This window comes from Dipodomys spectabilis, unplaced genomic scaffold (genome assembly GCF_019054845.1).
Source record: "Dipodomys spectabilis isolate Male_0828 unplaced genomic scaffold, ASM1905484v1 ptg000001l, whole genome shotgun sequence".
NCBI classification, from domain to species: Eukaryota; Metazoa; Chordata; class Mammalia; order Rodentia; family Heteromyidae; genus Dipodomys; species Dipodomys spectabilis.
In genome coordinates, this window is record NW_024870678.1 from 3955661 (window position 1) to 3969513 (window position 13853).

The 13853-nt window shown below is 43.7% G+C and overlaps 1 protein-coding gene across 1 annotated transcript in view; it reads right to left on the minus strand.

The window, feature by feature from the left end:
• The window catches only part of Mettl24 (methyltransferase like 24), a 95729-nt gene that overhangs the window by 63762 nt on the left and 18114 nt on the right, over nt 1-13853 (minus strand). Inside the window, exon 2 of the mRNA XM_042687352.1 lies at nt 1079-1177. Coding sequence (XP_042543286.1) covers nt 1079-1177 — 99 coding nt within the window. The remainder of the gene's footprint in view (nt 1-1078; nt 1178-13853) is intronic.

Consider the following 13853-nt stretch of genomic DNA (forward strand, 5'->3'; position numbering starts at 1 on the left):
AATGACACTCTCTTTTACCCCTGAACTAGCCTCCTAAAGTTCCTAAAGTAAGCCATGCATGGTTGCACACACCTGCAATCCCAACACTCAGAAATCTGAAGCAGGAAGATCAGGAGTTTGAGGCCAGCCTGGGCTTTGTAGTATAATCTGTCCACCACACACACACCCCTCCAAAAAAATCTAGAAATATATCCTCTTCCACAAATGAAAAATTAGATTTACTTCCAGTGAGGCTCAGAGAAATGAAGTGCCCAGAGCCAGTGGACTAAAGGAAATCAAAAGAATTTAGGATCCCTGGAGTCACACTTATTCATATACTTCACTCTACCTGGACAGCTTCCCAGATGGGCCTATGCTCAGCGCCTAATTCACTGGCACCTCTTAGTTCAGGGCTAAGTATCCCTGGGGCCTAGATCCCCTCTTATAACTGCCACAAGAGCAGTACCTTCTGATTAATGTGTCAAGAGACATAGACTCTCCTTAATAGATGGTCTCTTGCCTGTTTGGTCGACTCAGCCTCAAGCTGGGCAGGAGCTGCCACTGTGTGTTAAGCCACTAATAACAGCTGCTGCTTGGTAATGAGTTAAAGTGCTCCAAGAGAGTGAAAGCCTTTGGATTCATTAAGCAGTGCTCTGTCTCAGAATTTCCTCTGCTCTCTGGCCTAGTGTGTCCCTGGCTGCCAAGCCTCCCCAGCAGAGAAGTGAGAAGGCAAATATCTCCAAATACAAATTGGAGTTTGAGCCTCCAGATGATGGTTTTGTTCTGTGACATGCTCAACTGCTTTCTCATAGGGACAAATCTGTTGCTTCAAATGCTTTTCCAAAGCAATTTTCTAAAGTGGATCTTTAAAACACTCCAGGATGAATCATTAAAATGCTTCAGGTTGATGAGGCTTCTGGAAGGAAGAAGATGCTTCAGCAAGTGGAAGCATCTTTATCCTCCTCTGAGGGAGCCAATAACTGTGAGCCTTCCAAGAACCACTAGCAACCTCCCACCCCTCAGGGACAAACTCTTCTTTCAAAGGGGCAGTCAGTATCTTTGACATGACTTCCAAACCCAGGTAAGGCTGAAACCTAACCTGCATGGTGTTGATGTATCTCAGGAACCTCGAGGCCTCCTCTTCTAGGGACTGAGCAGGGCCTGCCCATGGCTGGAGCTCTATGTGCCACCGGGATCCCTGTGAGAGATAGAACACAGGTACTGTGTGAGCCATCAGGAGCTGGGCGAGTATGGTGAGGATCCACTGGGGCCACAGCTGCCTTCACTGTCACCCAAGCTGTGTGCACAGAGCTACTGTCATTAAAGTTATATTGGCCACAGGAAGACAAATGAGACCAGACAGAGCCCATCACCCCAAGTTCAGCAGAAGACTACACTTGCCTTGGGGATTGTCATTCCATGTTTTGGATCAAAGGCAAACTCACTCCATCAGGCTTAACTGCAGCCTTTATTGCACAATCCCTTATCTACTATGATTCCCTAAGGTGAGAGTTTGGTGACTCTGTGCCTCCCTAAAGGACAGTTCTGGTGTTGGTGGCACCATAATGCTGGAATCACACCTTTGTGGGGATGAAATAAATACTCAAGCACACTTCCTTAGCACACTCCGTCGAAATAGGCAATGCCATCTTCTGCTCATGCACACAGGGTAAGAACCCTGGAGCTGTCATCATCAGGCCTGGAAGGGTAGCTTCCTGGCACTGTGGAACAGCCCCTATGCCAGCCTCGGAGAGACTGTCGACATTGTCTCTCCCACAAGCAGGGAGCTAGCAGGGAGCCCTGAGCTCACGCTGCAGCAGGAAGGGGCTGAGGAGGCACTGAGGGAGGCAGTTGTTTGGAGGAAGTAGAACCGGCCAATCAAAAGGAAGCATACCACATTTTCTTGATCCATTCATCTACTGAGGGGCATCTGGGTTGGTTCCATATCTTAGCTATGGTAAATAATGCTGCAATAAACATAGTTGTGCTGGTAGCTTTAGTATGGTCTTGTTTGTGATCATTTGGGTAAATACCCAAAAGTGGGATTGCTGGGTCATAGGGGAGCTCTATGAGTCTTTTGAGGAACCTCCAAACTACTTTCCAAGTGGTTGAACAAGTTTACATCCCCACCAACAATGCAGTAGGAGTCCCTTCTGTCCACATCCCCTCCAGCATCTGCTGAAAATGTTGTACATATATGCACAATGGAATTCTATGCCTCCATTAGAAAGAATGGCATTGCCCCATTTGTTAGGAAATGGAAAGACTTGGAAAAATTATATTAAGTGAAGTAAGCCAGGCCCAAAGAAACATAGGTCCCATGGTTTCCCTTATTTGCAATAACTAGTATATGTCTGAGACAAGCAGAAATGGTCAGTAAGTTGATGTTAGGCGAAATGAACCCCAAGCTAAAGACTCAAATTTTTTTCTTTCTTGCTATTGCTTCTAACATATTTATAAGATATTTCTTTGTTGCTTTGTATGTCCCTCCCCCACGGTATAACCCCTGTTTTCACTGTATTTGATACTGGTATAATTTGTGGAGAGGAAGGTGAACCCATTGCAACAATGAGATGTACAAGATGTTATGTCAAAAAACAAACTTTAGAACTTTGGCTGGGGGGGGGGCAGTAGGGGGGATGGGAGATGGGAAGGGATGGGAAGGGGAAACAAAGGAGGAGGCAACAATGCTTGATAAGAAATGTACTCATTACCTTGCCCACCTAATTGTAACCCTCTGTATGGTATTTTCACAATAAAAAAAAAGAAATGTATTCATTACCTTGCCCACTTAATTGTAACCATTCTGTACAGTATTTTCACAATTAAAAAAAAAAGGGAAGCATGTCTCAAGAGTCTTGCAAAAAGTCAGAGCTCCACACCCCAGCATTGTCACCACCTGGTAACCTCCCAGAAACTCACTAGGATCCCAAGAGAAGGGAAGGCTCAGCCTTCAGGGCAGGAAAGACTTCCAGGGCTCTCTGCACAGTGGTCTCTGTATCCAGTTGTGGTGATAAGAGAAGCAGGGGAGGATTCTGGGGGCAAGATAAGGAATCAGTCATGTATAAACACTGGGTAAAGACAGTCGTGTAAACCCAGAAAAGAAATAGCTAAACTGGCTGTCCATAAGACATGTTAGCATGAACTGGCTGTTTAGATGACCAGGGATTAAACCAAAAACAGAGAGGCACAGGCAGAACAAGCAGGAACTGGGAAAAGCAATTGCTCCTGTGGGCTGGTTGGAGATATTGCAGACACTTTGGAGGTGATTCCTTATCCCAGATCAGGCAGTTTCAGCTGTCTAACACTGCAGAGTCCCAACAGTCTGAACTGCCTTTGGAGTGGCTCTAGAGATAAAGGATCTCCCTGACCTCCTACGAGTGGCCTCTTTCTCACTGATACACAGCCTCCTCAGGTTTAGCGGGCCTTACTCAGTCCTCTACTGAGCCTGCCTTCAATTTCTTACTGAGTTTTGAACAAGAAGCTCTGGATTTTCATTTATACAAGTTATGTAGCCAGTCTTCCCTGAGAGACACCTTTACCAGATGGATTGCCTCATCTTATAGCTAGCTGTTCTTAATCTTGAGGGTCAAGCAGGTAAGGGCCCATGAGAGCAGAAGAACTGTCTAACACACCTCTACCCTCTATTTCTCTTTTCTTTCTGTTTTTAAACATTGAATACCATTTGGTGAAACTGTTTATTGAACATTGGGCAACTCTGTGCCAGACACTGGTAAGGATAGATATAACTGCAAGCTGTATTCTTAAGAGACAGCATGCTCAGGTAGGGGAGTCAGCTTTGTACAGCATAACATTGATATGGAAATGCAAACACACTTGGGCCAGCCACTCTTTTCAAGAAATATTTCTGAAAGCACGAATGACCAATGCAAATGCCTCCTCCTTTTTCTTAGTCACATTCTTTTTTGTTGTTGTTGAGTAGATCGAGTGTCTTCCTGGGTCACTATAGCAGTTGCACAGCAACAAGAGCCAGTCTCCACAAGAGCCTGTCAGGTTGGAGTCAAACACCTCCCATTAACTCTCCTGGGGTCACTCACAAGTGCCCCCCCAGCATCTGGCCCAGGAGCCTTTGATGAAAATGATGAACTTCATATGTCTACTTTCCCACTAAGTCAAGGATCAGTAAACTTTTCCTATCATGGGTCATATGACAAACAGTTTAGACTTTGCAGGCCATAAAGATTCTGTTGCAACCCTTCACCTCCCATCATAGCTCAAAAGCAGACAGAGACAGTAAACAAATGATACTGGGTGTACTCCAATAAAGCCCCATTTACAGAAACAGACCGTTTGTGGGTGGGATTTGGCCTGTGAGCTGTAGCTTGCTCACCCCTGCTCCAGTTGATTCTAATTTGGAGGTCAGGTGACCTGGAAGAGAGTATTTAGTTGGAAATAATACAAGGGAGACAGGCTGTGGGAGCTAGATTGAACCAACTTTGTTATCTGTGTGATTTGGGCAAATACTTGTCAGGGGCCCAGCAAAGTATCAGGGATCTTCAGATTGTTTGGAGAAGTTCACTAAGGGACCGCTTACAAAGTGTGGGCAGTGTTCATGGCCTACAAGCCCAAGAAAAATGATACGGAGAGGGCCTTTAATAAAGAAACACAAGCCGGGCACTGGTGGCTCATACTTGTAATCCTAGCTACTCAGGAGGCTGAGATCTGAGGATCACACTTCAAAGCCAGCCCAGGCAGAAAAGTCCCTGTGAGATTCTTATCTCCAATTAACCACCAGAAAACAAGAAGTGCACTGTGCTCAAGTGGTAGAGCAGTAGCCTTGAGCTGAAGAGCTGAGGGACAGTGCCCAGGCTCCGTGTTCAAGCCCCATGACCGACAAATAATAATAATAGTAATGGAACATAGCCAATCCTATCAGACTGCACCCTCACTGTCTGCCTTTTCTGAGGATTTCCTGCTTCCTGTTAGCCTAATCCAAATGGAAGGCTAGAAAGCAGTTGGCCCATGCCCTCAGAGACAGAGCAGGTAGAACACAATAGGGCCTGGAGTAGGATTGGTAAATGGACTTCGTCTGGACAGCATTCTTTGGAAAGAAGCAGTGATATTTGACTGAGGAATCATTTGGGCATGCCATTGGTGTTATTTGTGCCTTACACCAGGCTTGGTTACAAGTTAATATATGACACAGCTGTGTCACCCAACACATTCAACGAACTGTTTAGGGATTCTGACAGAATCTCTGTAGGTACCATGGAGATACAAAGAAATGGAAGACTTGATTATTAGTCTATAATAAATGCAAAAAAGGCAAATAATGCAGATCATGCATCTTCACTATTAGAAGTCTCAAAATACCCCAAAGATCTTTCTAAAATCATTAAAGACTTTACATTTCTACTTCTGTAGTTCATTTTGATAAATCTCATTTTATATGATCATATGCACATAGCTATTGAGCCTTTGTGGTCCCCTCCTAAGAATATCCTCCTTTGGTCTCACTGTGTGAATGTCTAGAGACCTGAATAATTTATCATATTCAAGTGTATTGTTTTGTTTTATCATTTGTAGATTTGTAGGTACATTTTAGTTACAACTAATGAGGGAAACCATGCAACCTATGTTTCTTTGGGCCTGGCTTACTTCACTGAATATTATTTTTTCCAAGTCTTTCCATTTCCTTACGAATGGTATGATATTATTCTGTCTGATGAAAGAGTAGAATTCCATTATAGATAGTTAGATATAGATATATCACATTTTCTTGATTAATTCATCCATTGAGGGGCATCTGAGTTGATTCCATGTCTTGGCTATGGTAAACAATGCTGCAATGAACATGTGTTGGTAGCTTTAGTGGTGGTAGCTTTAAGCCTGGTTTGCGGTCTATTGGATAAATGCCCAAGATGGAATTGCTGGGTCACAGGGAAGCTCTATGTTTAGTCTTTTGAGGAACCTCTATTTTGCTTTCCAGAGTGGTTGAACAAGTTTACATTCTCACCAACAGTGAAGTAGAGTTCCTTTTGGCCACATCTCTACCAGTATCTGTTATTGTTACATCTTTTTTTCCCCTTCATTGCTGTTTTTGTTTTTTGTACCATTTGTCTTGTTTGGAAGTTTGTTTGATAGAGAGGAAGGGAGATCACGAGATATTCACATAGTGAGATACTTACTGACACTATGTTGAAAATAAACTATATACAACTTGTGGGGGGGGGGGAACAGGAGGGGAAAACTGGGAGAAAGTGATGGAAGGGTTGACCTTGTCCAAAAAGAAATGTACTCTTTATGTGACCTGTGCAACTGTAATCCCTCCGTACATCACCTTTCAATAACAATTAGAAAGACTACCAGTCACTGGAGCTTGAACTCAAGGCCTCTAACCCTCATTCAGTTTCACTTGCTCAGAGCTGGTGCTCTACCATTTGAGCCATTCCTCCAGTCCAGGTATTTTGCTGGATAATCAGGAATGGAGTCTCACAGACCTTTCTATCCTGTATAGCTTCAAGCCTTGATCCTCTAGGTCTCAGCCCCCTGAGTGGCTAGGAGTGAGCCACCAGAATCTGGTTAGAGAGACATTTCAAACACAATAGTAGCATTTAACCTGGGCTAACATACAAAAGTAACTTCATAGTTCAATAATTGTGAATTCATATGATGAGGCAGTACAGTAAAATTATAGAATTACCTTAAGATCCCACAAATAGTTACCTTTCTTGCCATCTGATATTTCTCATTTTCAATTGAGTGTTGACTACAGAGAAGCTAAACACAGCAGCTGGAATAGTAGCTGTGAACAGACTGAAGAGTCTAAGGTGAGGGTTCAACAGAAACACACTGCAAATAGATACCCTCAGAAGTACTCTGGTTTGGGCCTAGGAAGGTGGCTCAGTGGTAGAGTGCTTGCCTCACATGCTCGAGGCCCTGGGATCAATTCCTCAGCACCATACAAGCAGAAAAAGCCAGAAGTGGTGCTGTGGCTCAAGTGGTAGAGCACTCACCTTGAGCTGAAGAGCTGAGGGACAGCACACAGGCCCAGAGTTCAAGCCCCACGACCAACAAGAAAAAAAGTACTCTGGCTTAATGCTTTGGTTGAGTTGTTTAAAAACATTTCACATGGGCTGGGAAGGTGGCTCAGTGGTAGAGCGCTTGCCTTGCATGCATGAGGCCCTGGGTTCGATTCCTCAGCACCACATAAGCAAAAAGAAAAAAGCCGGAAGTGGCGCTGTGGCTCAAGTGGTAGAACGCTAGCCTTGAGCTGAAGAGCTGAGGGACAGTGCCCAGGCCCAGAGTTCAGGCCCCACGACCGGACCCAAAAAAAAAACCCAAAAAACATTTCACATAAAGCAATGTTCTTACTTGAATCAATCTGATGGCAACTCGTGATTGTTACCCCATGGAAATCACTAGCTTTTATCATCTTTCAATTATCATTTGTCCTAATTCTCTAGTGCATATACATCAACATTTGTCCTGTCCAAATTCCCACCAACAGAATTCTCTGAGCAGGTTTAATAGAAGAGGAGAAAAATCCTATCTTTTTATCCAGAATTATTTGTTTATTATGATTTTTCTCTGAACATCTTCCTCAATACAAGGCTACAGGAAATGCCTGTTAACCATGTGCTTCAAATATCATGACCATAACAAGGTCCCTTGCATGGCTTCCGAGAACACGGATTCCTGGGAATGTGGATTCACAATCCTGTCAGTCCATCAAACTTCTCTGACAGACAGGTGACGCTTAGCAGAAGGTGGTTGGAAACACCATTATTTTGGATTGGTCTGTCGACTGTCCCCAGCGGGCTGTACTGGAATGACAAATGGTAGGTTGTCACACAGAGGGGCCTTGTTCCTGAGCTCTTGCAGAGACAGAAACTTCTCACAAAAAGGACCTCCTCTATATTAGACAAGCTTCTCAGCCCAAGAAAGCTCCCCGATCTCCAAAGAAAGGAAGCAGCTCCTTTATGCTTGCAAGGGCTTCTCTAGTGCTTCTCTAGGGAATGTGTGTTGAAAAGCTAGCTGGCATTTCTAAAGCTTTTTTTCCCCTTCTAAAAGCCAGTTTCAGAAAAGCAGGCAAAAGTCTTTGTTACTTTTTTTTTTAATTCCAAAAATTAAAAGATAAAGGACAGCAAAAGTAATACAAGTGGCTCCTGTAGCTTGGTGGCTGTTTTGCAGACATCTCGGGTTCTACTTCCCAAAGGTAAGAAGAGTTTCAGTGCATGAGGATAAGGAATCTGAATCAATGAGATGACAATGGGCACAGTCATCAGGCTTTCAGATTTATTTATTTTTTATCATTTTTGATCTCTCCCTTAAACTTTGTTTCTTAAAAGAAAAAAAGAAGAAGAGGAAGAAGAAACTGATTCTCTCAAGCCTCGAAGCTAAATTCTAATATTTCACTCCCAAAAGATCACAGAGAGAGAGAGAGAGAGACAAAAAAAGAAAAGATTTCTTTCCCTACCAGCTTCCACTTACTAACAGAAGACTATAAGCCCCAAATAAAATGGATGGCTTGAAAAGTAGTTAAGGGAGGGGAAGAAAAGCAGACCCACCCATTGACCTAGCAAAGAGACATCAACTCTGTCTTGGGCAAAAGCTCTTTGTCTGGGAACTTGGAATATCAGCTTTCTTCACAGGCAGTTTCCTCTCCTCCTTAGCACCCCAGTGGCTTCATACAGCCCATGAGAAAACTGTCCAACTACTAACAGTGCCACCCTCAGTTTGGGGAGGAATTTTTACACATTTTTATGTATTTTGGAAGAGATAGAAAAATCTCAAGTAATGTACAGTTCTTTGACATATGTAATGTAATGATTAGTTTCTTTATTGTGATGGATACTTAATAGATTGGGAAATTTGTCATAAAATCTCAATAGTCCTAAATGCACATTCCTATCATTACCAAGATCCTGAAAGATTTTAGAACCAGGATTTTGTGCAGAGGGAACATGGCTCACAATTGACTCTCTACATTATGCTTGTGCTCACAGCAAAATACAAGTTTGTGAGTCCTTAACTCAAATTCAATAAAATGCTGAGTGAATGTTGACATGTTGATGTTGGAGAAGCCAAAGTTTTCTGGGAGAAACAAACCCAAAACATGTTAAAATAGATTTATTTAGCAATTTACTGATAATTAAGAGCATCTGTTTGTAGGCAGGAAACAGTGAATGAGGCAAATTGTTTATTCCTCTTCAGAAAGAGAAAGGGGATAGTAGGGAGGAGGGGCTTTTGGAGAAGGGTCAGGCACAAAATTGTGTGTGGACAGAACATGAATCTAGCCACAGCTGAGAGTTCACGGCCATCAGCCACTGGTGTTCCAAGACCTTTACTTAAATGGAACCTGGGTTCTGAAGTTGGGGGAAATGTGCAGTTCACACTGCTTCCCTCATCATTCTCAAGCTACTGGCTTAGTGCTGAGGCTCAACCCCACCTGTAAAAAAGCCAGAGTCAGTGATTCATTTTATGGTGATACATAAAATTCAGGTACTTCAACCAGGCCCCAGTGGCTCATGCTTGTAATCTTAACTACTCAAGAGGCTGAAATCTGAGGACTATGATTCAAAGTTAGCCAGGGTAGGAAAATCCATGAAACTCTTAGCATCCACTAACCACCAAAATGCCAGTAGTGGAGCTGTGGGTTAAGTGGTAGAGCACTGGCCTTAAGCAAAAAAGCTCAGGAACAGACCTTGAGATCAGGCTCCAGGGCCAGCACTAATAATAATAATAAATTCAAGTACATCATCAAAATTCCACTCAAAAAACAAGAGCCTCAATTTCCATTTCAAGTCAGAAAAGCACATTCCCACCATTGGATTCATCACTGGATGCAGCAATGAAATGCACACAGATAGACTGCAAGGACCAGTGATTTGAGGAATCTGAAAAGTAAACATCTGCAGGCAGATTGCAAAATAAGACAAGAATGTAAAGTACCATGGGATCAGCAGTGAGTTCCCCATTGGTTTTCCTTTACTATCTTTCCTTCCTGCTCTAAAGGGTGCCCAGACCACGTGACAGGCATTAGAACAGACAGAAGGCCCCAGAGCAGCCCTCAAATCCAGACTCACAGAGGGAAGGTGACTCCTGTTTCTCACAGAGTGGCAAAGCAACCCCTTATCCTCCTCTCCTCTTTTTTCTCTTTCTCAAGTCTTGTTTCCCAACCCCAAGGTAATACCATGAAGAGTAGAGCCACAGTGAGTGTCTTTTAATGCTCAAAAATGCACCTAAAACTCTGGGAGAAAGACGGCTCCTTTTCTGATCTGAGACGCAGGAATGAACCCCATTTACTACTTTCTCCTCTCATAGTTGGGCCTTGGACTGAGCAGCAAGTAGGCAGAGAATCATGAGCAAATCAGGGATATCTAAAGCCCAAAACCTTCTTTCTGTCTAGAGTCAGAAGCTAAGCTGTATAGTACTATCACAGTTGGAGAGAAGCAGCTGAGGGAAGCAACCCCCGAAAGTAGTTTGTGAAGGCCTGAGCCCCACTAGAACTCACTGCACCTTCAGGGGTCTGGTCATGAGTAGTAACAGACTTTGAAAACTGGATTAATAAGCAGACTGGATGACCTCTGATGAGCATACATACACAGAGCTAAAATATAGGGCGAGGGCTTGACAAACAGAACTGATATAGAACTTAGAACACAGTGTCGATTTCTTGTCTGTGACAAACCTCTGAGAGAAACAGCTTAAAAAGAGGAAAGGGTCATCTGGGCTTTTGAAAGGTTTGGGTTCATGGTTGGTTGATTCCATATTTCCAATCCCATGGTGAGGCAGAGCATCATGGCAGAAGGGTGTAGCAGGGCAGAGTATCTCACCTCATGGTGGCCAGGAAAGAGAGACAGAAAGAGACCAGGGACAAGACACCTTTCAAAGCACACCTCCAGCAACCCACTTTTTCTCACTGGAGCTCCCTTCTTAAGGTTTCTACCATAACACCACTATCTAGGGACCAACCTTCTACCTAGGAGCCTGTGGGGAACACTTTATATTCATACCATGACATCACAGAAAAACTCATTAGAACTTGATGCCCAAACCCAACTGCCTGTTAAAACAAATATGCCAACATGCTACATAATATTAAACAAAACCTGGACAAAATACATAAACCTAAAAGATTAAGGAGCTCAACACTCCCTAAGAGGAACACTGGGAGAATTCAACATCTATGTACATCATAATCAAACTGCCGAAAACTGAAGACAGCACCAACAACAAAGCTAAACTGCTAGTAATGTTGTGATAAAGTGGGCACTGGACCAGGGTCAAGAAAGGGCAGAGCCAGCCCATCCTATTTCATATGGGCATCTCATATCCCAGTCAAAACCCAGTCCTAGCTCTCCTCCACCAAGCCCATCTTCTAAATGTTTCTGGCAGCAGACCACAGCATGCTGAAACCCACATCTCAAAGCAGAGTTTTGCATCGTTTCCCCATCAATCTGCCACCCCTGCTTCATTACACAGAGTGTGGGCTGGGAGGCAAGGGAACCAGAAATCAAATCAACTTGGCAAGAAAAAAATGCACTATAATTCAAGCAAGCTCTGATAACTTTTCAGAAGGAGAAACGAAAGGGAGGGGGAGGGACAAGGAGGAATAAACAGTCAGCTCTAGATTAATTCTCTAAGTTGTTCTGGTAAGTTGCAAAGAGAAGCCAAGCAAATTAGAATAGGGCTTTGTTCTTAAACTGACACCTTTAAATTCACCATATTTTCTCTGTGTGTCAAAATGGTTCAATCTGTGTGAAATTGAACACCCCAGGGGGGGTGGCTAACAGAAGAAAACCTCATGCATTTTCTGGTGTTATCATAGACAGTCAAAAGAGATGCCAAACACCTGGAATAGATCCAGTGAAAGCCAGAGGTTTTCATTTGTTTTCATGATGCAGACATTATACAGTGTCTGCATACAAAGTAGAAACGCAAATGTCAAGTCAGGGATTTCAGTGAGGAGGCATATCAACTAGAGAAGGAGCGGGGAGCTTCATTTAGATACGTTTGTATAAAAATGTACGCTGGAGAACACATTAGCCATGCTCTTAAGGGTTTCTATCTATCCCTGCTCCTCTACACACACACACACACACACACACACACACACACACACCCCTCCACATGCATCCCTAACCTCTTTGAAATAAGTAAGGTACCTGGATTTTCTTGGACCAAAAGTCCTAAAAATCTAGCATCCTCTGAATCCACATCAATGAGTTCTGTTCATGCATTTGCTTCCATCAGAAAACTGCTATCAGTTATCTCCCACCCCCATCGGCCATCAGCTCCTTCCATGTCAGCCTCCCAGGATGGACAGTCTGTATGCAGGCAGGCATGCAATCCTGAGTAGCTACAACACCAAAGGGAAATAGAGGGGCGCAGGAAAGCTACCAGGAGGGAAGGAGAGGAATAGAAAAGGAATAGAGAAAAAGCATAAAAGAGAGCAAAGTGTAGAAAGAAGGGTTTCTACTTGATTCCTGCCCAGAAGTCTCTACCCTCCCAAGTTCACCTGGGAGCCAGCATGGTCTATGAGACTCCCTAGGGCTTCTTTGTGTTCTAAGACCAGTTCAAACATCATCTAAGTAAGAAAATTGTTTCAGTTCTGCACTCTACGTAAGTGATTTTTATTATCAAAAAATAGTAAACATAGCCGAGCACTGGTGGCTTGCACCTGTAATTCTAGTTATTAGGGAGGCTGAGAGCTGGGAGGGGGTGGGTCTCAGTTCAGGAAAGTCCGTGAGACTCTTATCTCCAATTAACCACCAAAAAGTTGGAAGTAGAGCTATGGCTCAAGTGGTAGAGTGTAGAGTACTAGTTGAGGGAGAGACAGAGACAGACAGAGACAGAGAGACAGAGACAGAGAAAGTTCAAGGACAGTACCCAAGCCCTGACTGATTCAAGTCCCAGGACTGGCACAGTAAGAATAAACATGCCCCTTCCCCAGTCACCGAGCGAACAGGAGCCACAGCAGAAAGAGACCATCCCTGATGCCACACAGAGGACCTGAACTCAGGGCAGAGGCCTCATGGCAAATGGGATGACAGCCACACGTGGCACAGTATATACCTCAGAAGCAACCTTGCCTTGGTAGTTATTACAAACACTGGATGATGCTTGAAAATCTTACCTGGGCAAGCAAGACAGGAGGGACCCTGCAGTGAGGAGGACACAGCCCCCCAACCCCCAAAAAGGGTTCAAGGAAATGACGTTAAATGGAGCACAGGACCTCAGCCAAGCCACGCCATCCATCACATGACTAAAAGTATCATCCATGTCCCGATGAGGCTGTCATATCCCATGATACAATGTCATTGGTCGCACATAATTCTGCATGTACACATGCATGTATTTCATGCATATTAACTCTTTTTCATTTTCACATTATGTTTTCCATATTATCACTCTGGCCTTTAGGTAACCACAGTAAATCCTACCTGACAATTAGAGATAAGGCTTTGGTTCTGGAACATTCCTTGCATGAATCTATATGTATAGGACATTTTTCTGCCTGAATGCACTGTAAGTTATAGTGTCTGACAAACTAGAAGCGGCCTCGTGAATGTTTCTTTTTAATCTGCGGGAAGCTGCCAACTTGGGAAACAAGGCAGGCAGAGCTGGCTGGACTCCTCTGTAACGAAAAGCACTTAAGCCTCTGGACTAAATGGAAGGGAAAAGCTTTATCTTTATCACTAAGTGGCCCTTTTCAGGAACACGAAGAACCACTGAAGGAAGCAGATGTTGTTGGAGGCCAGTTATTATTGGGTTTGCTGCTGAGGGGCTGTCTGGATGGAGGCTCTCACTGAACGATAGTGAGAATCTCCAAGGTCGAAAGTGAGACTTCCCAAGTGGCAATGACCTTGTCCTGTTCCAGACACCATCCCAGCCTGGAAGTAGCAAGA